At 34.8% G+C, this 25,605-nt stretch overlaps 1 protein-coding gene across 1 annotated transcript in view; it reads left to right on the top strand.

Annotated features, from left to right (window-relative positions):
* Window positions 1-24,235, top strand: part of LOC123548496 (leucine-rich repeat and coiled-coil domain-containing protein 1-like) — a 373,147-nt gene extending 348,912 nt beyond the window's left edge. The window contains exons 26-27 of the mRNA XM_045335795.2: window positions 12,405-12,540; window positions 18,931-24,235. Of these exons, the coding sequence (XP_045191730.2) occupies window positions 12,405-12,540; window positions 18,931-19,059 (265 nt within the window). The 3' untranslated portion in view covers window positions 19,060-24,235. The remainder of the gene's footprint in view (window positions 1-12,404; window positions 12,541-18,930) is intronic.
* The last annotated feature ends 1,370 nt before the right edge of the window (window positions 24,236-25,605 follow it).

Here is a 25,605-nt window from a genome sequence, read left to right as displayed (position 1 = left end):
CTGAATTATGGCCCCTTTCGACTTAAAAATCTCGGTTAAGTTTTTCGTACCAGTTTATATTTTGACAAAGTCTTTTAAGATAAGGCTTTGAAACTTTCAACACTTGTTTACCATCACCATGCCCAGTAAAAGGCAAGAGTACATAACTCCGTCAAGGGTTTTGGCTGAATTATGACCCCTTTCGACTTAAAAATATCGGTTAAGTTTTTTGTACCAGTTTATATTTTGACAACGTCTTTTTAGATAAGGCTTTGAAACTTTCAACACTTGTTTACCATCACCATGCCCAGTAAAAGGCAAGAGAACATAATTCATCAAGGATTTTGGCTGAATTATGGCCCTTTTTGACTTAGAAATCTTGGTTAAGTTGTTCGTACCAGTTATATTTGTGTAAAGTTTTGACATATGGCTTTGAAACTTTATCACTTCTTCGTTTAATATCTCCATCAGTAGGAAAGGTACATAAACATTTCATCAAAGATTTATCTATTTTGGCTGAATTATAGCCCTTTTTGGACTTGGAAATTTGTTTTGTTTTCATACAAGTCCACGTTTTGTCAAAACTATTTGACATATTGCTTTTAAACTTTGAACACTTGTTTATCATCATGATTTCAATTGGTAAGCAAGAGTACATAACTCTGACAACTATTTTGGCTGAATTATGGCCCTTTTTGGACTTTGAAATTGGTTCACACATTGCCATTTAGTGCAAGACTTATCGAAATCCACAAATACAAGAACATTGTTTGTCTAATCTTTTTTTTTCTTTTGTCTGAATATTTGTGGTTATATTTTGAGCCCATTCTTCAATCAATTCTTCGAATAGTCGAGCGCGCTGTCATTCGACAGCTCTTGTTTTAAGTGTGCCAAACCAATAAACATTTCTGCATTGATTAATTAGCGTTAAAGGACATCATCACCAAACAAAAATGTAACTTTTAAGTTAAGAATAATATTTTAGCTATATATAAGCTTTGGCATTGCCAACAAAAATAATGCTGGTTAAAAAACTAGCTATTTCAAAGGGACATAAGTTGGTGAATTTAACATTAAGACTGATGGCTTCCTCGGGGCATCGAATTCTTCATGTGAGGAAGCCATCCAGCTGGCTTACGGAAGGTCTGTTCTACCCAAGTGCCCGCTCGTGATGAAATAATGCACGGAGGGGCACCTGGGGTCTTCCTCCACCATTTAAAGCTGGAAAGTCGCCATATGACCTATCATGTGTCGGTGTGACGTTAAATCCAACCAAAAAAAAAAAAAAAGGACAAATTTGTTTATTCATTAGAATAATTACACAACCACAAGTTCATAAACCCTGTAATTCTTATTTCGTCAGAGATGTTCTCAAATGTGATCACCCTTTAAGCTGTCATGTGCCATCTCGTAGTCTGATAAATATTAATGACTGTAATTTAACCTTTATATGGTCTTTAAATGTCAATTTAGTTCCTTATTTCGAACACAGTTTTTCTTTAGATTTCCAATTAAATAAGTTTCCGTTGATCATTGACATTTGTACTTTCCTTAAAAGTCCATAATGCTTTTAATTTTTATGTAAAAAACAGATGAAACAGCTGTTTAAATAGATGTTATGCTTACTTACATGGTTAGAACGGCACTACTTTTCGTATTGCACATGAACTTTTATACAGTGAAACACCACTCACTCGAGGTCGGATGGGGATGAGCAAAATTATGCTCGAGTTATCCATGGTTTCGAGCGATCTGAACTTTGATGAAAAAAACAAATAGGAAGAAAAGTGAAGTTTGTTCGAGACCATTTCAGGGAACGGTGATGCATTGGAATAATACACACGACATTTTCAAAATATGTATTACAAACGTTAATTATGATAGACGTTTCAATATGTAATTTGTAAATGGCACATGTGAAGAAACAACAAAGACTTTTTTCTGTATTTATCAACAAGTGCATATAGAAATTAGATTCTCATTCATTCATTTCATTTATTCATGCACGAAAGTGTATAGGACATATAGGACATGCAAAACAATACAAAATATTAAAATATTAAGATCTCATGAATAATTATCTTCTTGATCCGGCAGAAAAGATGTAATAAGTAATAACATACTTGCTTTAATTTAAACCAAACAGTAATTGATCAATAAAACATTTCGTCAACCTTTCACCAATAATTAATCTCATATCAGATCAAATATACTGACAAACAAACATTTAAGATAGTCGGGGAATAGACCATGCAATTCTCACAGTGTGCGAAAATTTTTTAATTAACCAGTACATTCTGACCGCCGAAGGTGTGAAAAATTTTGACACCTCGGCTCGAGTTTGCCAGAAGCAACAAAGAGTAAATTAATACACAGGGACCAGGAGTCATGCTCCAGCGATCGAGTTATCTATCATGGTTCGCACAGGTCTTGAAAAGTGCTTTAATTTGATGCCTAGTACTTGAAAAGTACTTGAATTTGAAACTGCCAAAAACTCCTTGAAAACTACTTGAATTTTGAAAAAAAAAACAAGTAAATTGTGATAAAATGTCTTTGAATTGATGTTCTGCGAAAAGAAAATCAGAAAAAATAACAGATCAGACATACATGTGATACGTCCCGGATTGTCCGGGATTGTCCCAGAAATTACATACTCGTCCCGGTGTCCCGGACAGTCTTAAAATGTCCCGGAAAAATAAAAATACAGGAACAAATAAAAACAATCCCCCAAAAAACTTGTTTTTGTCTATAATTTGTTAAATTTTACACAATAAACAGTCCCCGTTGTCACATTGTTTATTCCTAATCACTTTCATGCCCTCGAGTGGGCGAGCGGGACACGTGTTGATTAAGCCTGCTTTGATCACGCGACGATCTTTTGATGACACTGATTAAGTTACAGTCAGTTATTATGATGACCCTGATTAAGAACTGACAGGATTATGCAATCAATAACTGTTTTATGATAGTTAAATTAGGAACAATTGTCGTAAATCTCTTTGTTTTTAGCACGTTGGCGGTAAAGCTACATGTAGCCTTTATGGAAGAGATTATTGAAAACGGTCAATTAAACGATAATTATTTTAAAAGGTTATAATTATTTAAGATCTAGATCGATTGTCACACATATTTTAAATTAAAATGCTGAATGCCTTTGCCGACTGACCCATGAAAATTGACCTGACTCCAAATATTTTATATTGTCGATTTTATCTACAAGATTTATTTTATTCCTTTAAGGATTCATTATTAGATAAATGTTTAAGCTTTAGAATGATACCAAATTAGCTAGAATCTAAATCACGATGACCAGGTTGATTCTTCGTATATAGTAAGTCTCCTAATTCTGTTCACCTCGGGAACGCAATAAATTCACGTGCCGAACTATAGATGTATTACCCGTATACATGTATTTACCTCCCTTAGAAAGCTAGACAACATTTGCCGCAAATTAATACAAGCGAGTGAACAATGTTTAGTCTCGATAAACTACATGACTAGTATATTATGATATTTTGGCATGAAACAGATGAATACCAATGTCACGGTGTATGTCCTGGACAAAAGGTAAAAATCCCGGAAATTTTAACTCAGAATCCCGGAAACGTTCTGAAAAATTATGGCATGTATGGATCAGACCAAAATATTGGGGAAAAAATGACCAACAAATGACAGACCTATCTTCGACAGGGCTTACTGACGAGTAAATGATAGTACGGTATGGTACCGGGACGGGTTTTAGTACTCAAAACGCAGTTATCACAACGTGAAATTTTATCGGTGCTGAAGGTTATAACACACTAAATAGTTATTGTTCTTTATTCTATATAAAATTGACCTATTTCCAATGGCCGCAGCACACCTCAGGACCCATTTTAAATGTCTGTAACCTACATTTTCTTGAAGAGTTTTGTCAATGCTAAATAAAAATCAAAAGAAAGGTGGGGGTCATGTTTGATGCAAGAAAAATATTTTCAGTCAAACACACAAACTGCAAAATCAGCTAAAAAATGAGACCCCAAATAGCACTGGATGATCTAAGTTTCCATGAAAATTTTTGTTTGTTGTTATTTCATTATGAAAATGCTACCTACATGTCAAGCATAGATCTGTCATGTGAATTTAGCAAAAAAATATCAAAGAAAATAAGGAAAATAGCTCTACAGAGCAAAAAAACTGAGAACTATTTGTATCCGCCATTATGCGACTACCATTTTTTTTGCGCCATTTTTCTATTTAGTGTCCGTATGCCTGAATTGAAGGTCATTTCCGGGTTATTATAGCGGTGTTTATTTTGTAGAAAATCGACAGAATTTGTCATAAGTAAAAAGAAATAAATGCGACAAATGCGATTTTGTAGTCCTTGAAAATGGGGAAAAAATCCTTGAAAAGTACTTGAATTTTGTTTTGAGAGTTCTGTATGAACCATGTCGAAGCTCGACCCAGTCATGGTAACTTCACATAGAAAATAGAACGAAATCGGCCGGGACCACATGAATTGCTTGAGCGAGCCCGGGTACTCGAGTCATCGATGCTTGAGCGAGCGGTGTTTCACTGTAGTTAAAGCCATAAAGGGAGGTAATAAAAAACAACAGATTCAATAAAAAATTCTAGTATATTCAGCAATAATCAAACCTTTGATAAATGTTGAAGAAAGTAATTATCAGAAATAGGATTTAACAAGAAATTAATGTATTTTATGTTCATAACGAATGGAAAATGTGGCAGCATTTTAAACAAAGGCATTATGAGCCTTTAAAAAGAGAAAATTATCTCAATGCCAAATGGTTGTTTTTGATCACATGACTTGAAATTGACCAATGGCAAGGCTGCATTTTTACACAAACCTTATCATTTCATTTACAGAGGCTGAACTGTATTGAAACATACCCAGTGCTTTTGTCTTTTTAGCATTTTGATCGTCCGTCATTCACAATTTCATTAAAGAGCATGTTGTCCTCAACCACTATACATATTACAACCAAACTTCACAGAATATTCCTTGGGTGGTCCCTTTTTAGATTCCTTTAAACTTCATGCAAGTAGAATTCTGGTAGCCATGGCAACCAAAATGGAAACAAATAAGAATCTTATTCTTACAAACTGCTGGCCTGACTTTGAAATAGTTTCACAGAAATGTTCCTTTGGTGACTCTCTACCAAACATACAAATCATAGATACCCAGTGTCCATCTTTCACTAAATATTTTATCTTTGGATACTCACGTCAAATAAAGAAAATCCTTGTGAAATGTATTTAACTTGACTAGATATATAAATTTTTTGTGCATGGAGCATTCATAATTAAATGTTTTCCCATTATTACTATTTTGAAAACTTGAACATCTCTGAAACTGAATGCTTGACTTGAAAATAATTTCACAGAAATATTCCTTGTGTGACCCTCTTTTAAATTCCTTTAAATTGTTCTGTTTCATTAAAAGACATGGCCACCAGGGGAAGGGGCTAGTTTTCCCTATAAGGCTATATAGGAACCTTTGAAAATCTTCTGCTATGAAGGTGCTGGCCCTATTTCAAATTATTTTCACAGTATTGAGCCTTTTATGACCCTCTACCAAATTCCTTAAAATATTTTTTATGAAGAACATGGGTACCAAGGAGCAGTGCTAGTTTTCCTATCTGGCTGTTCTTAGAACTTTTATAATCTTTTCTTCTGAAACTACTCGTTTGATTTGAAAATATTCCAAAGAAATGATCCTTTGCTGACGCTCTACTAGAGTCATTCAGATCATCTTGTTTCATTAAAATAGTAGCCTCCAGGGGGTTGGGCTAGTTTTCCTATGTGACTGCAGTATTGAAAGTTTTAAAAAACTTCTCCTGTCTTATGACAGGTTTGATTTCAAAATGATTGACAGCAGAGTTCCTTGAGAGGGCAGGGTTTTTTTTCGGCCGTTTTTATAGCCGTTATTCGGCTATATTCCCAATGCCAAAAAGTATGTATTTTTCCCAAAATGAGTGCAAAAATTCCCAATCTACAGTCAGAAAAAAATTTCATCAAAATTGCACAAACATTGACCAAATTATAGACAATTTTGTAATGGCAGTATGTTAAAGAGGTTGTACAATGTGAAACAAGTGTAGGAGAAAGTGCTTAAACACATCCTTACTATATCCTATGGGACTAAATATTTCCCAAATTGGAACATTTACACGTCAAAATTCCCAATTCTGGGGGTATAGGCTATGTTCCCAAAACAGCAAGAAAAAACCCTGGAGGATGTATACTAAATTCTTTAAGCCATGTTGATTTGTTAAAAAGAAAACCTGCTGCCTAGAGGTTGGGCTATTTTTCTCAATATGGCTATAGTTATGACAAACTAAAATAACTTGGTTAAAGTTTTGCATGCAACTAGCTATCAAGCTATATCTCAGTTGGATTAAAGCTTCAAACAATGCTTCCAGGTCATAATACCTACTAAAATAACCAAGTAAGATAATTCTTGGTTGAATTTGATACAGGGATTTTGACTAAGTAAATTTGGTTAAAGTTTTGTTTGCAAAAAAACTGTAAAACTGTATCTCTATATCTCAGTAAAAACTACATATGGAGGAGTTAATGTCAGAAGAAATTAAATGCCTTCTTTATTGATATGTACATAGCACATTCTGGCTCTAACTCCTTGATATATTGAACTAAATCTTCACACAAGATATTCTTCCCATCCAACTTCCATTCAGAACCAAGTTAGAGAACTCTTGGTTGAAATTATTTTGAATTATGGCCCTTTTTTTTACTTAGAAAATTTTGTTTAAGCTGTACATGCAAATTGTTATTTTTGCTGTAATAAATTTTAATTTGTTGTAAATTGTAATAAAATAACAAGACTTGCCAAGGCTTTTTTTTAACTTAGAAATTGTATTATAGTCAAAGAAATTGTAATAGAGTCAAGCATGGCGTACAGACTTCCATGCTTATGACTTGATGGCTGTTTCAAGGGGACACAAACTTATTAGATAAAATATATGGAGATTTTATTGGCTTCTTATGATTTGATTTCATGTACATTGTGTATAGACAAAACCATAGAAATTCTGCATTTACAGCACATGAATTTCTCTACTAATGCACATTTGCTTCCCAAAGAATTTTTTTAATGCAAGAACAGACATTCGCTGTGAAGATATTAGGTAACAAATTTTGTCAGAAGTTATTTTCCAAGGAAACTGAGAGATGCTGGGGAAACTTATCTAATTTAGAAATTTCTCTGATTTTACAAGTGAGAACCAGAAAAGTTTTGCATGTATATAGGCAGATTTCACAGTGTGAACACAGAAAAATTAGAAATTTAATACTTAACCAAATTCTTTCAAACATAAGCCTTGGACAATTTGAGATAGTATAACTTTAACTCTGGCTTAACATTTTATCAAAAGTATGTCCCTTTTCAGCTTAAAAAGTTTATCAAGACTTGCATGTAAACAAAAATGATGAAACAGAGCCAGGTTCCATAACTCTGACTTTCATTCTAATTTTTTTCCCTTTTAAATTTACTTTATGTATCAGCTGTTACTATGAGGAAGGGTTTCAATTAGCTGAGCACACTGTCAATAGACAACTCCTGTTTTCCTGCTTCTTCTATTACCAGTTTCTTGTGTTTCTCCATAAAGTACACTTTACCTCGCCCACCACCTGCTCAAAAGTAAGTTAGGAGAAATCTGCCAGACTCTATAGTTAGTCTGTTTCCTTTCATTTTCACTTTCTTTTGACAAGTTGGGCAAGCAGAACTGTCCTTCAGACAACTTTCAGTCAATAAAGACCTAATTTAAAATAATTGATGTTACATCTAGGCTAGTGATGTAATTATTAAATTGGGTTTTTGACTGTTACCTTAATGGATTTGAGAGAAGGGGATTGAATAATCAAAAATAAATCTATTGCTGGAAGGGTGGAAGCAGTTTTGACGGGTTGGTTGGAGTACAGCAACATCTTTAGAATGGCATTACTGCTTGTTGGTTTGAAATATTGAAAGAGAAGCTATCACAATGAGAAATAGTATATAACAGAACCATGTTGTAATATATTAAAGAAGGACAAAGAGGTTTTACGCCATGAGGGTTATGGCACACCAATTGTCCAATAATTACGTGAACCAAGGCTCACGGTAAAAAAAACTAAGATTAACGATCGATAAACCAGGTTTTTCGAATACTTACCTATAGTTTCCAGTGAAAACATAGGATAACACTGTAAACCATAGTTCATGCTCGTAAATGTAGGTTCACACTTGTAAACCGAAGTTCACAGGCATAAACATAGGTTCACGTTCGTAAACTATGGTTAACAAGCTTGAGGGTTCACAAGCGTAAATATATGACAACGATCATAAACATAGGATAATGACTGAAATTCGTAGTTCAATCGAGAAACCTAGTTTATCAAACGTAAACCATAGTTTACGATTGATATACTAGGATTATCAAATCAACTATAATTTTCGGGCGTGAACATGGGTTTACGAGCGTGAACCTATGTTTACGAACGTGAACCCATGTTTACGACCATGAGCTTAGGTTTATGACCCTGAATCATAGTGTTCGGAAGTGACATGTATGGCAATTGTCCAGTAATTACGTGAACCCAGGTTCAAGGTTGAAAAACTAGGATTAACAATCGATAAACTAAGTTTTTCAAACGTAAAAGCATGTGAACCTATTCGTTCGAGCAAAAACATAGAATAACGTCATAAACCATAGTTCATGCTCGTAAACATGAGTTCTCGTTCGTAAACCCAAGTTTACAGTCATAAATATAGGTTCACTTTCATAAACTATGGTTTAGACTCGGGAACCCCGGTTCACACTTGTTAACATTAAATAATGACTGAAATTCATAGTTCAATCGAGAAACCTAATTTTTCAAATGTAAACCATGGTTTACGATTATTATACTAGGATTATCAAATCAACTATCAATTTTGCGCATGAACACAACTGTGAACCTATGTTTACAGCCTTGAACCTATGTTTATGAACATGAACCTAGGTTTATGGACGTGAACCTAAGTTTACAACCATGAACTATAGTTTATGGACGTGAACCTGTGTTTACGACTGTGAACTTGGGTTTATGAGCATGAACCATAGTTTATGAACATGAACCTAGGTTTACGTTCGATAAACTATGTTTCTCGAACAAAACAATGATTTTTGGTTGTTGTCCTAGGTTCACAAGTGTGAACCTATATTTACGGTCATAAACCCATGTTCACAGTTGTAAAACGTTACTGTTACTGTTATTCCTACTTTGTCACAAAGTGGATAATAGGGGCACAGGGTAGGTGCTGTACTTGTCATGACAGTTCCTGAAATATCGATCAAAGTTATAATAAATTGTTTTTCGGTGAAGGATCGAACCCCATTATTCCATTTTCTCAGGTTTATAAACAGTTAAACTATGTTCAGTAACAAACAATGTTCAGTATTATTGGAATCAAAATTACTTGGCTGTTTGCAATATCTAAGAGGAAACAAGATTTATGTCTGAGTTTTGACCATATTATTGTAAAGATCAGTAATCTTCAAGCCTATTTTCTCAATAATTATATTGGCTCAATTAATGAACTAAAGCACTTTGATGCATTTTCTTATGTCTTTTGGAATTGATTTTGTTGAAATTACAATATGTAATTGACAAAACATTGTGCTAAAAGTGACGTTATGCAGTGCAGTTACATTGTAATTTAAACATCGACAATTTTATAGATGTACATGTAGATAATCTCTATACATAATAATAAAGGTCTGCTAAGGAAAGCCCAGTAAATTTTATGTATTAGTTTGATACAGTTAAACCTTACCCTGCTTAATTTCTATAATGAACTTGTCCATCTTTTAATTTGGACAGTACCACTAACTGTTAAAAGGGGTATATACCAAAAGGATACTGGCTGAACAGTGCAGATCATGACCAGACTGCATGGATGTGCAGACTGATCATGATCTACAGTGGTCGCAAAGGCAGAATCAATCGTGCCCAGCATAGTAAGGGTTAAAATTACATGTTTAAACTTGTAATCTTACAAGTACATTTGAATGTAGAATAACTTTCATGTGTTCTAAATTTAGACCCCTGAGATGTTTCATGAAATAAAGAAGGAATCCTATGTACATACCCTTATAATACAAGTATGAAATTACAGCCTCTGTATTGGCAAAATATGTGTTGCTTTCGAATAAAATATGATGTTTCTTAGAATGATCTAGTGTAACCATTGTGTCCTCCAATCTGTTGATGTTTTCCACTGTCACCTTTGACCTTTTCATGATTAGTTTAACCCCAAAGTTCATGGTTTCCCAGTTAATAAAGGGAAAACTGAAAAGTGTGTCAATTTCATCCTGGGGAAGAGATCATTAATAGATGAAACAAAGTTTCGGAAGCAAACAAGGTTTTAGCCACATTAGTTTACATATGTCAAGACATCTTTTGAGATACATGTAATTATCTTGACTTTGCTCATGGCACAATAGAATAGTTCCTGTTCCAACCATACACAAAGATTAACAGTAAGCAGTACTGATTGAATCAAAATAATGTGCCGATAAATGAGAGAAAAAAAATATTTGTAAATTGAAGATGTGAATTTTAATTTTAGTAGGGATGGGAACGAATGTAGGACGTTTTGGCCAGCAGACGTTTTGGCCCGGACTTTTCGGCCTAGGATGTTTTGGCCAGGCATTTTTTGGGGGTAGGACATTTTGGCCAAAAATAAATTGTGGTTCCATATTGTGCAAAATATGGTCTGGAGATTACTCTAAAGAATGTTATAGTATAAGTGAACAAATTAAACTGATAATAAAACATACTCATGGTATTTTATTTTTTATAATCATTTTATATATAAACATATACACATTGTATATGTACATACACACATTGTATATGTTTGTGTATGTGAAAATATTTGCCATTGACAACAAACAAAAAGAGTTATGAAAATAAATTTTATTCACAATTATTTTTTTCAAAAGAATGATCAATTATACTATAACATATGATAACATATTAATGTCCAGATCATAATTTGCATATTATGGAAATAATTTTTTTGGCCAAAACGTCCTACCTCAAAAATTTTCTTGGCCAAAAGATCCTAGGCCAAAAGATCCTAGGCCGAAACGTCCAGGCCAAAACGTCCGTGGCCAAAACGTCCGTCCTCTGATAGGAACGAATACTTAAATCAATATTCGAATATTCGGTTTGTTTTATAGGAAGCTTTAAATTTTTATTAAGTATTTGGCATATACACAACGTATTCATTTGTTTAAAGTGTAATTCATCGTACGTAATAAGGCCAAAAAATGTTTGTTTCGGGTAACCCGATCCTACCTAGCAAAACCCGCCGAACCTAGCGTTTTACTTTAACAATTCTGTCAATATAAACATGAACAGATTTAACAACCAGTAATTCAGTGTTTTAGCTTCAAAATGATACAAAAAATCAAAACGATTATAATTTAGACCGTCGCAGTTTTATCTAAAATAACAGGTCGTCCCATTTAAACACATGACGCGCTGTTGTATTACCGCCGCCATTTTGAAAATTTTCAGTCGGCATGTAAAACTCGTCGTGTAAAAAGAAAGTAAGGCAGACTTAAACCTCCTTCAACATGAACTTATGCATCAATCATATGTTATTTCTTGATTTTATTATAAAGTACTTCAAAATTTAATTCGAAAACGACCGATGGCGGATGAAAACTGATTGTGCGGATGGTCTGAAACGTTGTACAAAATATTGTGAAAAGATCGACAATATCTAGTTTGGTATTGTTTTTGAAAAAAAAAATTCTACAACTTGTTACATAAAACAGGCGCCAATGAAAATTAACAAAAGATAAAAAGATATCGCATTTACGCCTAATACAAACTCTTAATCCATAGGGATGACCCCAGGTAATTATGCATTGCAATTTTCTTGTTAATTGGACATCTTTTGACATTCATCTCACACATTGACGCCTGTTTCAAACTGTTAATCCGTAACGATGGCCCCTGCCAATTATGCTTTGCTATTTTTTTGTTAATTGGACATCTTTTGATACGGGATAAACAAACATGACATGGTTTTATTCTGTAGAATTAGCATGCTCATATTGCCCAAAATCAATGATACTTATTTTGAAAAAAAAAAAATATACAATAATTTACGAATATTCGAATTTGAATTTCATATTTGAATATTCGACCGATTTTCGAATATTCGAATATTCGTTCCCATTCCTAAATTTTAGTAATATTCTTTTGTGTATGAAATACAGGTGTGTATGAAATACATTGACTTAAAGGAGAAAAAATCTAAACTTATTTCCATTTATAAGGCGCAACTTATTTTCTTTAAATCATGCAAAAAGAAATGGGTCATTAGAGAATTTTGTTATATTTCTTTTCTGTTTCTCTCTTTGCAGCTTAGCAATAGATCGGCTTAAGGCTGCGGATGATTCATTTCGAAAACAGTTGGAAGATAAAGTGCAGGCGTACCAGGAGCAGATCATGCAAATAGAACGTGAGAAGCAGACAGAAATAGACCAAGCGTACATGAGGGTAAGGCTGTAAGATGGACAAAAATTAAGGGCACTCATCCTTAATGGTACAGGCAAAACTGTACTTAAGCCCAAAATGGAACCACTTGTCCCTAAACACCACCCAAGTTTCATGTCCATTTTAGGTGTTTATTATGCATTTTAACAGCAAACAAAGACAAGTTTTGACTCTCTTGGTTTCCTTTACGGTGTGCTGTTTGCATAGGTAGAAGATCCAGCATCCAGCAAAGTTGTCTACAAGAGTTCAGCAGTCATAGGTGTCACAATTTTGGCTAAATCTTGTACTGTCAAAATGTTTTTCAATAAAATCTTCAGATTAGTTTGAGGCTGGGTAACCAGAGGAATTTATTTAGCTTAGCACTTAGAGACCACATTTAATACATGAAAACTGATCAGAAAGTTATTCCTGAGATCAAGGCCAAGTTTGAAACTGAGTAATATGAGGTCAAAATTTAGGTCTGACTCAAAACTTTAAAAATGCTGTTGTAAAGTCACCTAAGGTTGTATCTTAGGAAAACGTGTTTAAATTTCACAACGTGGGGAATATGGTCAGTAAGTCTAGGGCTCAAACCCATCGGAACTGCTCTTACAGGGCGAGTGCTATACTGACTGAGCTTATCGGCTGCCTGACACATATTCTCTGCGAATGTGACTATGTTGATACACAGACATATGCCCCCACAAATTGGAAAATTCTGCAGGTTCATTATATTGCAAGCATCATAAGACTGACCATGCAAGCATACTATGGTCCCACATCGGGTGCAAAATGTCACAGGATAAAAAAGATGTGCAGTCTGCCCAGGGCTTAAACCTTGCGCCCCTCGCTTACAGGGTGAGCGCTAACCGACTGCCAGCCACATACTCTCCCCAAATGTGACCAAGTCTGTACTGAAACGTTAAACTAGGTTACTGTCACTAGCTCTAATCATAGAAAAGCCTTAGCATTCTATTTGCCTTTTCTTCTAGCTCTGATCTGAATGTTTGTATCTATGTTCATTCTTCTGCAATTTTGAAAGTGGGACACACTGGTGTTAATCAAAGGTCATTTGGTCAAATTGAAGTCACCATATGACCTTAATTGTATTGGTGTGACATAGAAATAAAACACTAGGTCAAATCAAAGATAATAAACTCTCTAGAAAATAGAAATCATACTGACTGAATGCCCATGAAAAAAAAATATGCAATGATGAATATCAAACTAAATTGACAAAAATATTCACTATAACAAATGTCAAAGGTCAAGAATAATACCATTCTTTGTTTTGGGGTCATTTATAATATTTTTACATAAAAAATATGATACATTAAAGTTAACAAGATTGATGTGACATTTAGAGTTTTTCCACCATGTTATGTTTGAGTGAGACCTTTGCCTTGTATTCAAGTGTGTGCCACTGTCTTTTTGGAGATTTGTCATATATTTTCCCTGATTTCACATACTATCAGATAAATTTAACATGATGATTTTCTTTGATAAATCGCTTTCATTTACCCATTGAAATGGTATATAATTATATCCTATACCTACTTTATCAAACATTATCCGGAATGAGACATTTCCTTAGACAGAATGCTAAATGCACTCTTCTGAAATCTGTACTTTACGAACTGAATGACCTGGTAAAAATCAGACTGTGGTCCATTTATGATAAAAATTTCTGAATATTCTTAAGAGGAAAATGATATTTATAGTCTGATCACCCACTCAAATTATCTGGTAGAGTGAATGTTGCTCATCAGTGCAGCAAAGGTCCTCTGTAGGGACATACATTTTCCACTGTATTCTGACAGATATAAATTGTCACAGTGGTGTGATGTGATATAATTAGGGGGTACTATGCAGCCATGCACACAGATACATAGACTGGCATCAGTCGTTGAGTCATAAAATGTAAAGCACTGGCCATAAAATCAATCCTCTCTCATACCACTTTTTGAAAAAATTTACACTATCTCTTGCCTCTGTCCCTCTGTTGAGATGAGCCTAGAGAGAAAATGTTTTTCTGAGAATATATCAGTGTCAGTATGAAGAAACTAATATTATTACAGATTATTTGATCTCAACAGACTTTGTAAGTCTAACAGATACAGAAAAATCCTAGAAAATGATTTATTTTCTCTGGAAAAATCAAGAAGTTTGAAATAGTTGATTTTGTAGATGACTTAAAAATTGCAGATGTGTTTTTGAACAAGTTTTTGAAATTCATTAAAATGCCAATAATGCAATCTTAAACTTGGTACAAAATCTTTTAAGTAAGAATTCGTATCTGGGGGATAATTTTCAAGGGTGTGACACAGATAAAATGTGCCATTTACAATATTTTGAAGCATCCTTGTGTAAAATATCAAGAAGAAAGCTTATGACATTTTGAACGATGTACTCGGGTGTCATCTGAGAGTCATTTGTTTCTTTTGATGGGTCCATTGCAAAATAAATGTTTGCACGAAATGCTTCCACATTTTTAGGGATCCTGATGAAACTTTATACATCTAAAATGAGTAAATCACAGATAAAGCGCAGACTCTGATATAGCAAATCTTGTATATAAACAATAGTACAAGTATTATTGTTTGTTTCACTTTTTCCCATTTTTGTGTGAAGGCAATTGATTTTATGACAGAATATTATTAATACGTGTCAAAAAAATTGATCTCAGTCAATTATAAATGGTTCAATCATACATACAATGAACTATAATGCAGCGTGTACCAGCATCCATTTATAGTTAAACCTGTGTAAGCAGTCACCTTTATTAAGCAGACACTTATCTTAATCAGCCACATTTTGCTTTTTCCCATTTCTATACTATCAGAGCAAATTAGTGTATATTAAGCAACAATTTGGCCACTTTTGCTCCTTCATTTGACATGTTTGAATGTATCATAAATTGTTAGTTACACAGGTACATCGAACCTTGTTTAATATAAGGAACAAATTTCCAGTGTTCTGACCTGTTCCCTATATCCTAGTTTTACCATTACTTTACCTTGCAGTGTAAACGTGCAAGACAATTTAGTATGGGTCATTCTCCAACCCATTGTTTCAGAAAAGCAAGAGATCACAGAGTGATCTTGGCGCCCAACAATGTGCCATTTTTGAGTGTTCCAAATTTCAAGACTTACTGACTAGCTCAAGGTCAAACTTCATTTCCGTACACAACTCTGTGCATGTGGTCCAAATTCGAAAGCTGTAGCTTGAGAAATGTGAAAGTAGGTCACTAGATCAATTTCAAGGACAAAGTTCTTTGTACACAAAACTATGCATGTGCATCAAGTTTGAAGGCTGTAGTTTGAGAAATTTGAAAGTAGGTCACTAGGTCAATCTTAAGGTCAAAGTTTATTTCGGTACACAAAACTATGCAAGTGGTCCAAATTTGAAGGCTGTAGCTTGAGAAATGTGAAAGTAGGTCACTAGGTCAAAATCAAGGTCAAATTACACTTCAGAAAACAAATCTATGCATGTGGTCCAAATTTAAAGCCTGTACCTTCAAAAATGTAAAGGTAGGTCACTAGGTCAATGTCAAGGTCAGAGTTTGTTTTGGTACACAATCCTATGCATGTGGTCTAAATTTGAAGCCTGTAGCTACAGAAATGTGAAAGTAGGTCACTAGGTCAATCTTAAGGTCAAAGTTCATTTCGGTACACAAAACTATGCAAGTGGTCCAAATTTGAAGGCTGTAGCTCGAGAAATGTGAAAGTAGGTCACTAGGTCAAAATCAAGGTCAAATTTTATTTCTGAACACAGAACTATGCATGTGGTCCAGATTGGAAGCCTGTACCTTCAAAAATGTGAAAGTAGGTCACTAGGTCAATGTAAAGGTCAAAGTTTGTTTTGGTACACAAAACTATGCATGTGGTCCAAATTTGAAGGCTGTAGCTTGAGAAATGTGAAAGTAGGTCACTAGGTCAAAATCAAGGTCAAATTTCATTTCAGAACACGAAACTTTGCATGTGGTACAAATTTGAAGCCTGTACCTTCAAAAATGTGAAAGTAGGTCACTAGGTCAATGTCAAGGTCAAAGTGTTTTTCAGTGCACAAAACTATGCATGTGGTCCAAATTTGAAGGCTGTAGCTACAGAAATGTGAATGTAGGTCACTAGGTCAAAATCAAGGTCAACTCATGTCAAGGTTCATCTTGCCACTCAAAACCATACATGTGGTCCGAATTTGAATGTTGTAGGTTATTGACAAGAAGATTTTAAAAGCTTTTTCCCTATATATGTCTATATGAACCATGTGACCCCCGGGCGGGGCCATATTTGACCCTAGGGGGATAATTTGAACAAACTTGGTAGAGAACCACTAGATGATGCTACATTACAAATGTCAAAGCCCTAGGCTTTGTGGTTTGGACAAGAAGATTTTCAAAGTTTTTCCTTATATAAGTCTATGTAAACCATGTGACCCCCGGGGCGGGGCTATATTTGACCCTAGGGGGATAATTTGAACAATCTTAGTAGAAGACCACTAGATGATGTCACATACAAAATATCAAAGCCAAAGGCCCTGTTGTTTTGAACAAGAGGTTTTTCAAAGTTTTTCCCTATATAAGTCTATATAAACCATGTGACCCCCGGGGCGGGGCCATATTAGACCCCAGGGAAATAATTTGAATCGTCTTTGTCGAGGACCACTAGATGATGCTTCATACCAAATATCAAAGCCCTAGGCTCTGTGGTTTTGGACAATAAGATTTTCAAAGTTTTTCCCTATATAAATCTATGTAAATTATAGAAATAAACAAAGGGCCATAACTCACTAAAAAATTGTTGAACCAGTCTGATTTTCAGGGGGACACAACTAGGGTACCAATACATCATTCTGACAAAGTTTGGTCAAAATCCCCCTGGTAGTTTCTGAGGAGATGCCATAATGAAAAATTGTTAACGGACGGAAGGATGGACGGAAGGACGACGGACCATGGACGCAGAGTGATTTGAATAGCCCACCATCTGATGATGGTGGGCTAAAAATACTAGTATCTTACGGCAATATCTAGAATATTTAGCCAGCAGAGATATACCAGTATCAATGCAATGGTAGGATTATGTTTTTGCCACTTTTATTTCAAGTCTGTTAGACAGCAGACGTATTTGCACTTCAATGTGAGAAATACTGCAAAAATATTTCATTAAGAGACCACATAAAGATGCACAAATAGTGGTCACTTAACTCAAATGGTCTCTAAATGCAACAGAATTTTTTTAACAATACCAAAAGAAACATAAAAAGTGTTTTTTTTTTAATGCAAGTGGTGTCTTTATAGATGTGGTCTCTTCAGCAAGTTTGATTGTATTAAAGATCATGTAAAAGTAAATATTTCCCACTTGTGTACTTTATTGCATTAAGAATATCTATGGTCTGTAGTTGAGATGTCAAACCTTTTAGGGTATTTTTTAACCATTTCAGATTTTTTCCATCAATTGGGAACTTACTTAGCATATCTTTTGCGAAATGACAAATCTGTTGTCCAATCAGAAAATCTGAATTTCATCATTTGATTAAATTTCAGACCTTGACTGGTGGGATAAAAATAATGTAAAAGAGCAAATCGGCCAACAAAATTGCAACTTCAGCATCTTTCACAAATCAGCCAACAAAATTGCAACTTCGGCATCTTTCACAAATCAGCCAACAAAATTGCAACTTCGGCATCTTTCACAAATCAGCCAACAAAATTGCAACTTCGGCATCTTCACAAATCAGCCAACAAAATTGCAACTTCAGCATCTTTCACAAATCAGCCAACAAAATTGCAACTTCGGCATCTTTCACAAATCAGCCAACAAAATTGCAACTTCAGCATCTTTCACAAATCAGCCATCAAAATTGCAACTTCAGCATCTTTCACAAATCAGCCAACAAAATTGCAGCTTCGGCATCTTCACAAATCAGCCAACAAAATTGCAACTTCACAAAATTGCAACTTCGGCATCTTTCACAAATCAGCCAACAAAATTGCAACTTCAGCATCTTTCACAAATCAGCCAACAAAATTGCAACTTCGGCATCTTTCACAGCAAGTGGAGTAAGGAAAACTTTAAATGAATTTCTGCTTTTTGCTTCATTTTAAGGAATTTTAATGTGCTTCTCCTAATAATTAAAGTTACTGTAGGTTTGCAGTCTTAAACCTTACCCTGCTAGGTTTCTATAATGAACTTGTCCATCTTTCAATTTGGACAGTACCATTAACTGTTAAAAGGGGTGCTTACCAAAAAGATACTGACTGAATGGCAAACAGTGCAGATCATGATCAGACTGCATGAATGTGCAGGCTGATCATGATCTGCAGTGGTTGCAAAGGCAGAATCAATCGTGTCCAGCATGATATTGGTTAACATACTTAGATGAAAGCAGTTGATATATCTTCCTGCATATTTTCAGGTAGCAGAAGTGGAAGAAGAAATGCGTGAGTTGCTAAATGAGAATCAAGCCTCAAAGAAAGCAATGGAAGATAAGATGAAACGTCTTACACAAGCAATGACCGATTTACAGACTGATCTATACCAGTGATTATGCTGTGTACGAAGGGAGATAACAAACATTGTATAGTGTTGATATTTGAAGAAAACGAAAAATTTGAATGTGAAAAAACTTATTATTATGATAATAGTTATGATATTTTCAAAGCTGTGATATTATCTTGAAACATAGATCTCTTACTGAATAATCGTTTTCGAAAATAGTCACTTATGAAGTCATAATGATCATATGATCATATGCATAATTTTTACATAAACAGAACCAGCATGAATGTACATAAGTATTTCCATTTATGCTAGAGACTTCTCTACTGTACAGATGGTAACTTTTGCGCAGGCTTTATTCAGCAATTTTATGGTTAACAGCTTAAATTTATTCTCTGTGTAACGAATTCACAAAACTTGAGTGTTTGTGTCATAGAACATGATGCTTATTAATATTCATGAACATTTTGAATTGACAAGTGGCACAATTTGCAATTCTAACATGACCCAATTCATTTTTCTATTAAACAAAGAAGGCTGAAATTTGTGTGTGCATTTTTCTGAGTCACAATTATTATGTTATAGCATTAAATAGCATAGCAGTGCGCTGGAAAAGAAACCAACAGAAAAACAGGATATATTTGGTCCGTCAAGGATATACATAATAATCATCGATAAGGTATTAGAATTGAAATAACATAATTGAGCCGTGCCATGGGAAAACCAACATAGTGGCTTTGCGACCAGCATGGATCCAGACCAGCCTGCGCATCTGCGCAGTCTGGTCAGGATCCATGCTGTTCACTAACAGTTTCTCTAATTGCAAAAGGCTTTGAAAGCGAACAGCATGGATCCTGACCAGACTGCGTGGATGCGCAGGCTGGTCTGGATCCATGCTGGTCGCAAAGCCACTATGTTGGTTTTCTCATGGCACGGCTCATTTCTCAAACAGTGATTTGATCTTGTATAAAATCATTGTTTGTCATTTAGTTGATTTATTTTATGATATCATTATATAATTCCTTTGCATTCCTTCAAACAATGATTTTATTCAATGACAAATCACTGTTTCGGGTGTATCATTTCTTGATTATTAGAAAAATAAAAACCATTGCAAATATTACCCAATCGGCTTACATTCATCTCGATGTCGCTGAACTTACTTAAAGTTTCTTAGCGCACCTCTCTCTTACCTATCAACATTAATGGATATCTATCAACATTAATGGATATCCAATCTTGTTACGTCTTTTTTTCCTAAGGTTTTTATCTTATATGAGAAGCTTTTACAGCCATCTTGGAAAATTATGTGGCAATTATTTTTGTTTAAAAGCAGAAGCGTTGATTAATATAATTTTACTGTTATTGAATGTTCCCCCAAAGCAGCTTTACGAAGGTAATCGCTACCATTATGGAATAATATACTTTAATTTCGAAGGAAAATAGTTCCTCAAATAGTTCCATAAAAAAAATGAAAGGAATCTCAAGATTTTGATGTTGTCTGTTGACAGGAAGATTGCTATATGGTGTTGTCTTGGGTCTACAATTACTGGAGAATTAAAGGAAAAATAGTTTCTTAGGAAGCAATAGAACAGAACAAAGGGATTAATGTAACAACTAGACACATTCTAAATGGTATTATAACAGATTATGTTCACTGGGAGCTTCTTACTGCTATAAATGCTACAGACCCTGACTAATTACACATTAGAAACATTGCACTGAGTTCTGTTTTTGTACTTTTTCAAGTCATAATAACATTTTAGGGAATTGTTGACAAAGTCTGACATAAGCTGTGATTACTGTTTAATTCAGCTATTTTGCGTTCAGTCCTTTCAAATTCTATAGGTACAGTTTTTATATTACCAATGACTTAAATAAAATGGATCTGTTACTCACTGCTACAAATAATGAGAAAAGCTCAGAGTTTCTCTATCAGATAGTGGTATGGTGTCAAAAAAGTCCACTTTTTTTTTTAGGTAACCCGGACCCAATTTTTAACAAGGCTTGTTATATACCGCAATGTTTGTAAATGTTTTATATTCTGAAAGACCTTTACACTGTTTTTGCGATATAAGATAACATTTCTTCTTTATGTCAGTGTTTTTCCATAGACTTGCAGTATGAGAAATGACTGTAGAAATGTGAATCTTTCAGTAGTAGAGCCTGTCTTTTATTTAGGCTTATCCAATCCAGTTGTACTTCAGACACACCTACCAGCTTAGACTGGCATCAGTCGTTAGAGTCATTGAATGTAAAGCACCTGGCCATAAAATCAATCCTCTCTGATACCACTTTCTAAAAAAATTTACAATATATCTTGCCTCTGTCTCTCTGTTGAGATGAGCCTAGAGAGAAAATGTTTTTCTGAGAAAATAATTTAGTGTCAGTGTGAAGAAATTAATATTATTACAGACTACTTGATCTCAACAGACTTTGTAAGTCTACTACCAGCTTTGTTGAACAACATTTAGAGGTAAAGTGTCAACTGACACATACTATTCTAAAGAGACAATTAAAAAGTCATGTGTGCAATCAGACACTTGTAAAATATTCTGATTTCACAGAAAACATTTTGTTGCTTGGTTTTGAGACCAATATTACGATACATTTTATTGCTTGATTTTGAGACCAATATTACGATTATGAATGTTAGCTTTTGTCTCATTGTCTCTTACGGGTTTCTCTACACCTTTTTCAACCAATCCAAGACCACTTTTCAATCCTGCAGTTATCCACTTTCTTCACTGAGGTGACAGATTTGCTAAACACCATTTGGCCATTATCATTTCTCTTGTAGTTGGATAATCTAATAAAATTCCACCGCCCTTGACTTGTGGCAGTAATCCCCGCAGATTTCTGACCTCTCTCCAGTCGCAGGAATATTTACGCTATTAATCCAATCAAATTTCACTGCCCTTGACTTGTGGCAGTAATCCCTGGTGATTTCTAGCTAGAGCTGATTTTTGTGTGAAAAGTTATGTGCATTCATTTACAAATTGCTTTGAAGTTTTGTCATAATAAAATCTGAACATCGCGTGGCTGAACTGCCTGAACACAGCTTACTGGTCTGTGTGGATAAAGTTGAAGTAAATGGATCTGTTTTATTCGCCATAAAATAGTTATAAAAAAACCCGAAGGCTTCCGTGAATGAGTGGTTTAGGTCACAGACTTCAAACCACTTACCCATCACAGCTGTGCATTGAAAACCTCACATGGGGTCTAGAATACTTCCATGTAAGGAAGCCGTCCAGCTGGCTTGCAGAAGGTTAGTGGTTCTACCAAAGTACTTGTCTGTAATGAAGTAATTCCCAGGGGCACCAACAAAAGCAGCTGGAATGTTGCCATATTACCTAAATGACACCTATTTTGGTGTGACATTAAATCCATGGAAGTAAAAAAAGGTCATAAGAAATAAAAACTACATAAAGATTTCAATAGATTTTTTGAAAAATCACTTTGGAAATTGGTAAGTAGAAAATACATGTATGTTACTGTATATGTAATCAAACTATTTAATGCAAACACACACATAAATAAAAAAAAAGAAAAAAAAAAAGAAAAATTCAGTAGACAGGATTTGAATTGTCCAGAAATAAAATTTGGCCAACATCCACAAATTACGTCCTGTATGCCTATTTTGGCTGAAGTAAAAGCTTTTCAATGATTTTTAAGTATAATATAATCTTGAGGGGTGAAGTGCAGGAGGGGTTAAAAACTATACGTAACATTGTGTATTTCCAGCCAAAAACGCCATACTATGGGTTCGGTTTTGAGCTTTTCTATATTCCCCACAAGAAACCCATATGGGAGACTGATGCTGAAGACCAGTAATTTAAGTGGGAGGATAGTGCAAGACACACTTCAGTTGATACTGAAGACACTTCTGCAGCTATTCATCCTCCACCTCTGATTCATGTGGGGAAGTTGGCAATTACTTGCGAAGAACAAGTTAATCCTGGTACAAAATCCAGGAACACTGTTTAGGGTATTGCCTGCTGTTACATAAAATTTATGATATGCTTTTGAAAAATGGTTCTTAACCCAAAACAAAAATCAATTCCAGATGCTTCCCTGTTGCTTTTTTTGTGTGTGTACCAGGAGTAAAGTACCATACACAGGACTCTTACCTCGATGTTAGCAATTTTAGTTGGAGGAGCGTGGTCTCAGACTCAGGACCTCAGTTGTGGAGTCAGACTATGTTGTCACTGGACCACTATGTCCGCTCTAATAGGGGTATACAATGTATCTTCAATACTATTTGAGGGGGGTAGGGAAATTAAAGGGTACACCACTGGGTTTTAAAAGTTGAAGATTTAAACCAACTTCCTGGAACCATTTTTGGACTATTAAGGATTTTTGTATTTCTGATAAATGATGATAACATGGATAGTCTTGCCAGCTTTTCCTGAGTAGTTTATTTAGATATTGTTGATAACATATCTGTGCTTCTATTCTAGTTTTGGTATTGGCTATTGCTAATAAACTTTATTATTGTTGTCATAGCAATGAAAATTATATTTGATAACTTGTATTTATGCTTTTGTACGTTTTCATATACTTTCATTAATTAATTTATTTTTATGTCTGCTAGATTGCTAGTTTGGTGTTGCATATAAAAAATTTTACAGGAATATTTAGGTGACGCAGAATCCATATAAGAGATTACTGTAAAATTGTCTAATTTTATCAATATTATAAATTTGTGGTTTCACGCTATTTCACAAGCAAATTCATTTTATGGAATTTATATTTTTTAAAGATAAGATAAATGGGAATTTTTTTATTTATTTATTGATAAGGATTAATTTTGTAGATACATGTAACCCTGAAATTCAAGAAAATTAACTGCAATGAATAAATGATTTCACAGCAGTTTGAGATATTCAGGGAGAAGCTGTCCAGTCTATAGTCAGTGGTATGGAGTATTAACACACATACATTGTATTTTTATATTCTTGTATAGTACTGCTCAATGTTTTGAAAGGCACATTAAATTTGTGTATGCTTTGCACTTCTTTTCTTGTTATTCTCTTTGATGGAGAGTACCGATCACTACATTTGTATGCAAGGGAGACTACTGTTATGGAATAACTTTTTCAACACTGTTAGAGTGCTAGAAACTTGGCGTTATGTTCGTCATATTACTACCATGCAATGTTTTTCCTCATGGGCTTCTTAGCCTAATGGAATGAAATATAATAAACTATTTGTAAACTATTTGTATTTGTTAAATGAATTATTGACATAAAATTTATTGATTTCTGAAAAGTTTAAGTGTCAAAAGGTTGCAGTGTTTCAGATTGATGAAAACAAAAACAAAATCTGCATTGTTGTTTCATTATATATATACAGTTTACACTTTCTTTGTTATATCATGACAAGAATTTTTAATGCCATTTGTGAACAAGTGTTAAAATTTATTTTGTTTAATCTAAATTTCTGTGATTGTCTTATTCTGTTCTGAATGAAACAACAATGTAAAAGTGTTTACATGAGTTAAGCACTTTTATAATATGCATTAATAGCTCTTAATCTTTTGTCATTATTCCTGATTTACATCAAATGGTAATGTTTCCAGCAGTGTCGACCTAGAGTGCTTGCTGGGGAGGCGAATTACTTCAGCCGGAAATAAGTTGTTCCATCCATTCCAGGCGGTGACTTTCATTGACTACCCGTGCTTAAAAGAAACATGATTTTTATGCCCCCGAAGGGAGGCATATAGTTTTTGAACCGTCTGTCCGTCTGTCGGTCTGTCAGTCTGTCAGTCTGTCCGCAATTTTCTTGTCCGGTCCATATCTTTGTCATCGATGGATGGATTTTCAAATAACTTGGCATGAATGTGTACCACATTAAGACGACGTGTCGCGCTCAAGACCCAGGTCCGTAGCTCAAAGGTCAAGGTCACACTTAGACATTAAAGGAGAGTGCATTGATGGGCGTGTCCGGTCCATATCTTTGTCATCGATGGATGGATTTTCAAATAACTTGGCAGGAATGTGTACCACAGTAAGACGACGTGTCGCGCGCAAGACCCAGGTCCGTAGCTCAAAGGTCATGGTCACACTTAGACATTAAAGGATAGTGCATTGATGGGCGTGTCCGGTCCATATCTTTGTCATAGATGGATGGATTTTCAAATAACTTGGCATGAATGTGTACCACAGTAAGACGACGTGTCTCGCGCAAGACCCAGGTCCGTAGCTCAAAGGTCAAGGTCACACTTAGACGTTAAAGGTCATTTTTCATGATAGTGCATTGATGGGCGTGTCCGGTCCATATCTTTGTCATTCATGCATGGATTTTAAAATAACTACGCATGAATGTGTACCACAGTAAGACGACGTGTCTAGCACAAGACCCAGGTCCGTAGCTCAAAGGTCAAGGTCACACTTAGACATTAAAGGATAGTGCATTGATGGGCGTGTCCGGTCCATATCTTTGTCAACCATGGATGGATTTTCAAATAACTTGGCATGAATGTGTACCACAGTAAGACGACGTGTCTCGCGCAAGACCCAGGTCCGTAGCTCAAAGGTCAAGGTCACACTTAGACGTTAAAGGTCATTTTTCATGATAGTGCATTGATGGG

The sequence above is a fragment of the Mercenaria mercenaria genome, chromosome 6 (assembly GCF_021730395.1).
Source record: "Mercenaria mercenaria strain notata chromosome 6, MADL_Memer_1, whole genome shotgun sequence".
Lineage (NCBI taxonomy): Eukaryota > Metazoa > Mollusca > Bivalvia > Venerida > Veneridae > Mercenaria > Mercenaria mercenaria.
Note: the sequence above shows the minus strand (reverse complement) of the source record. Positions and strands in the feature narration are given on the sequence as shown.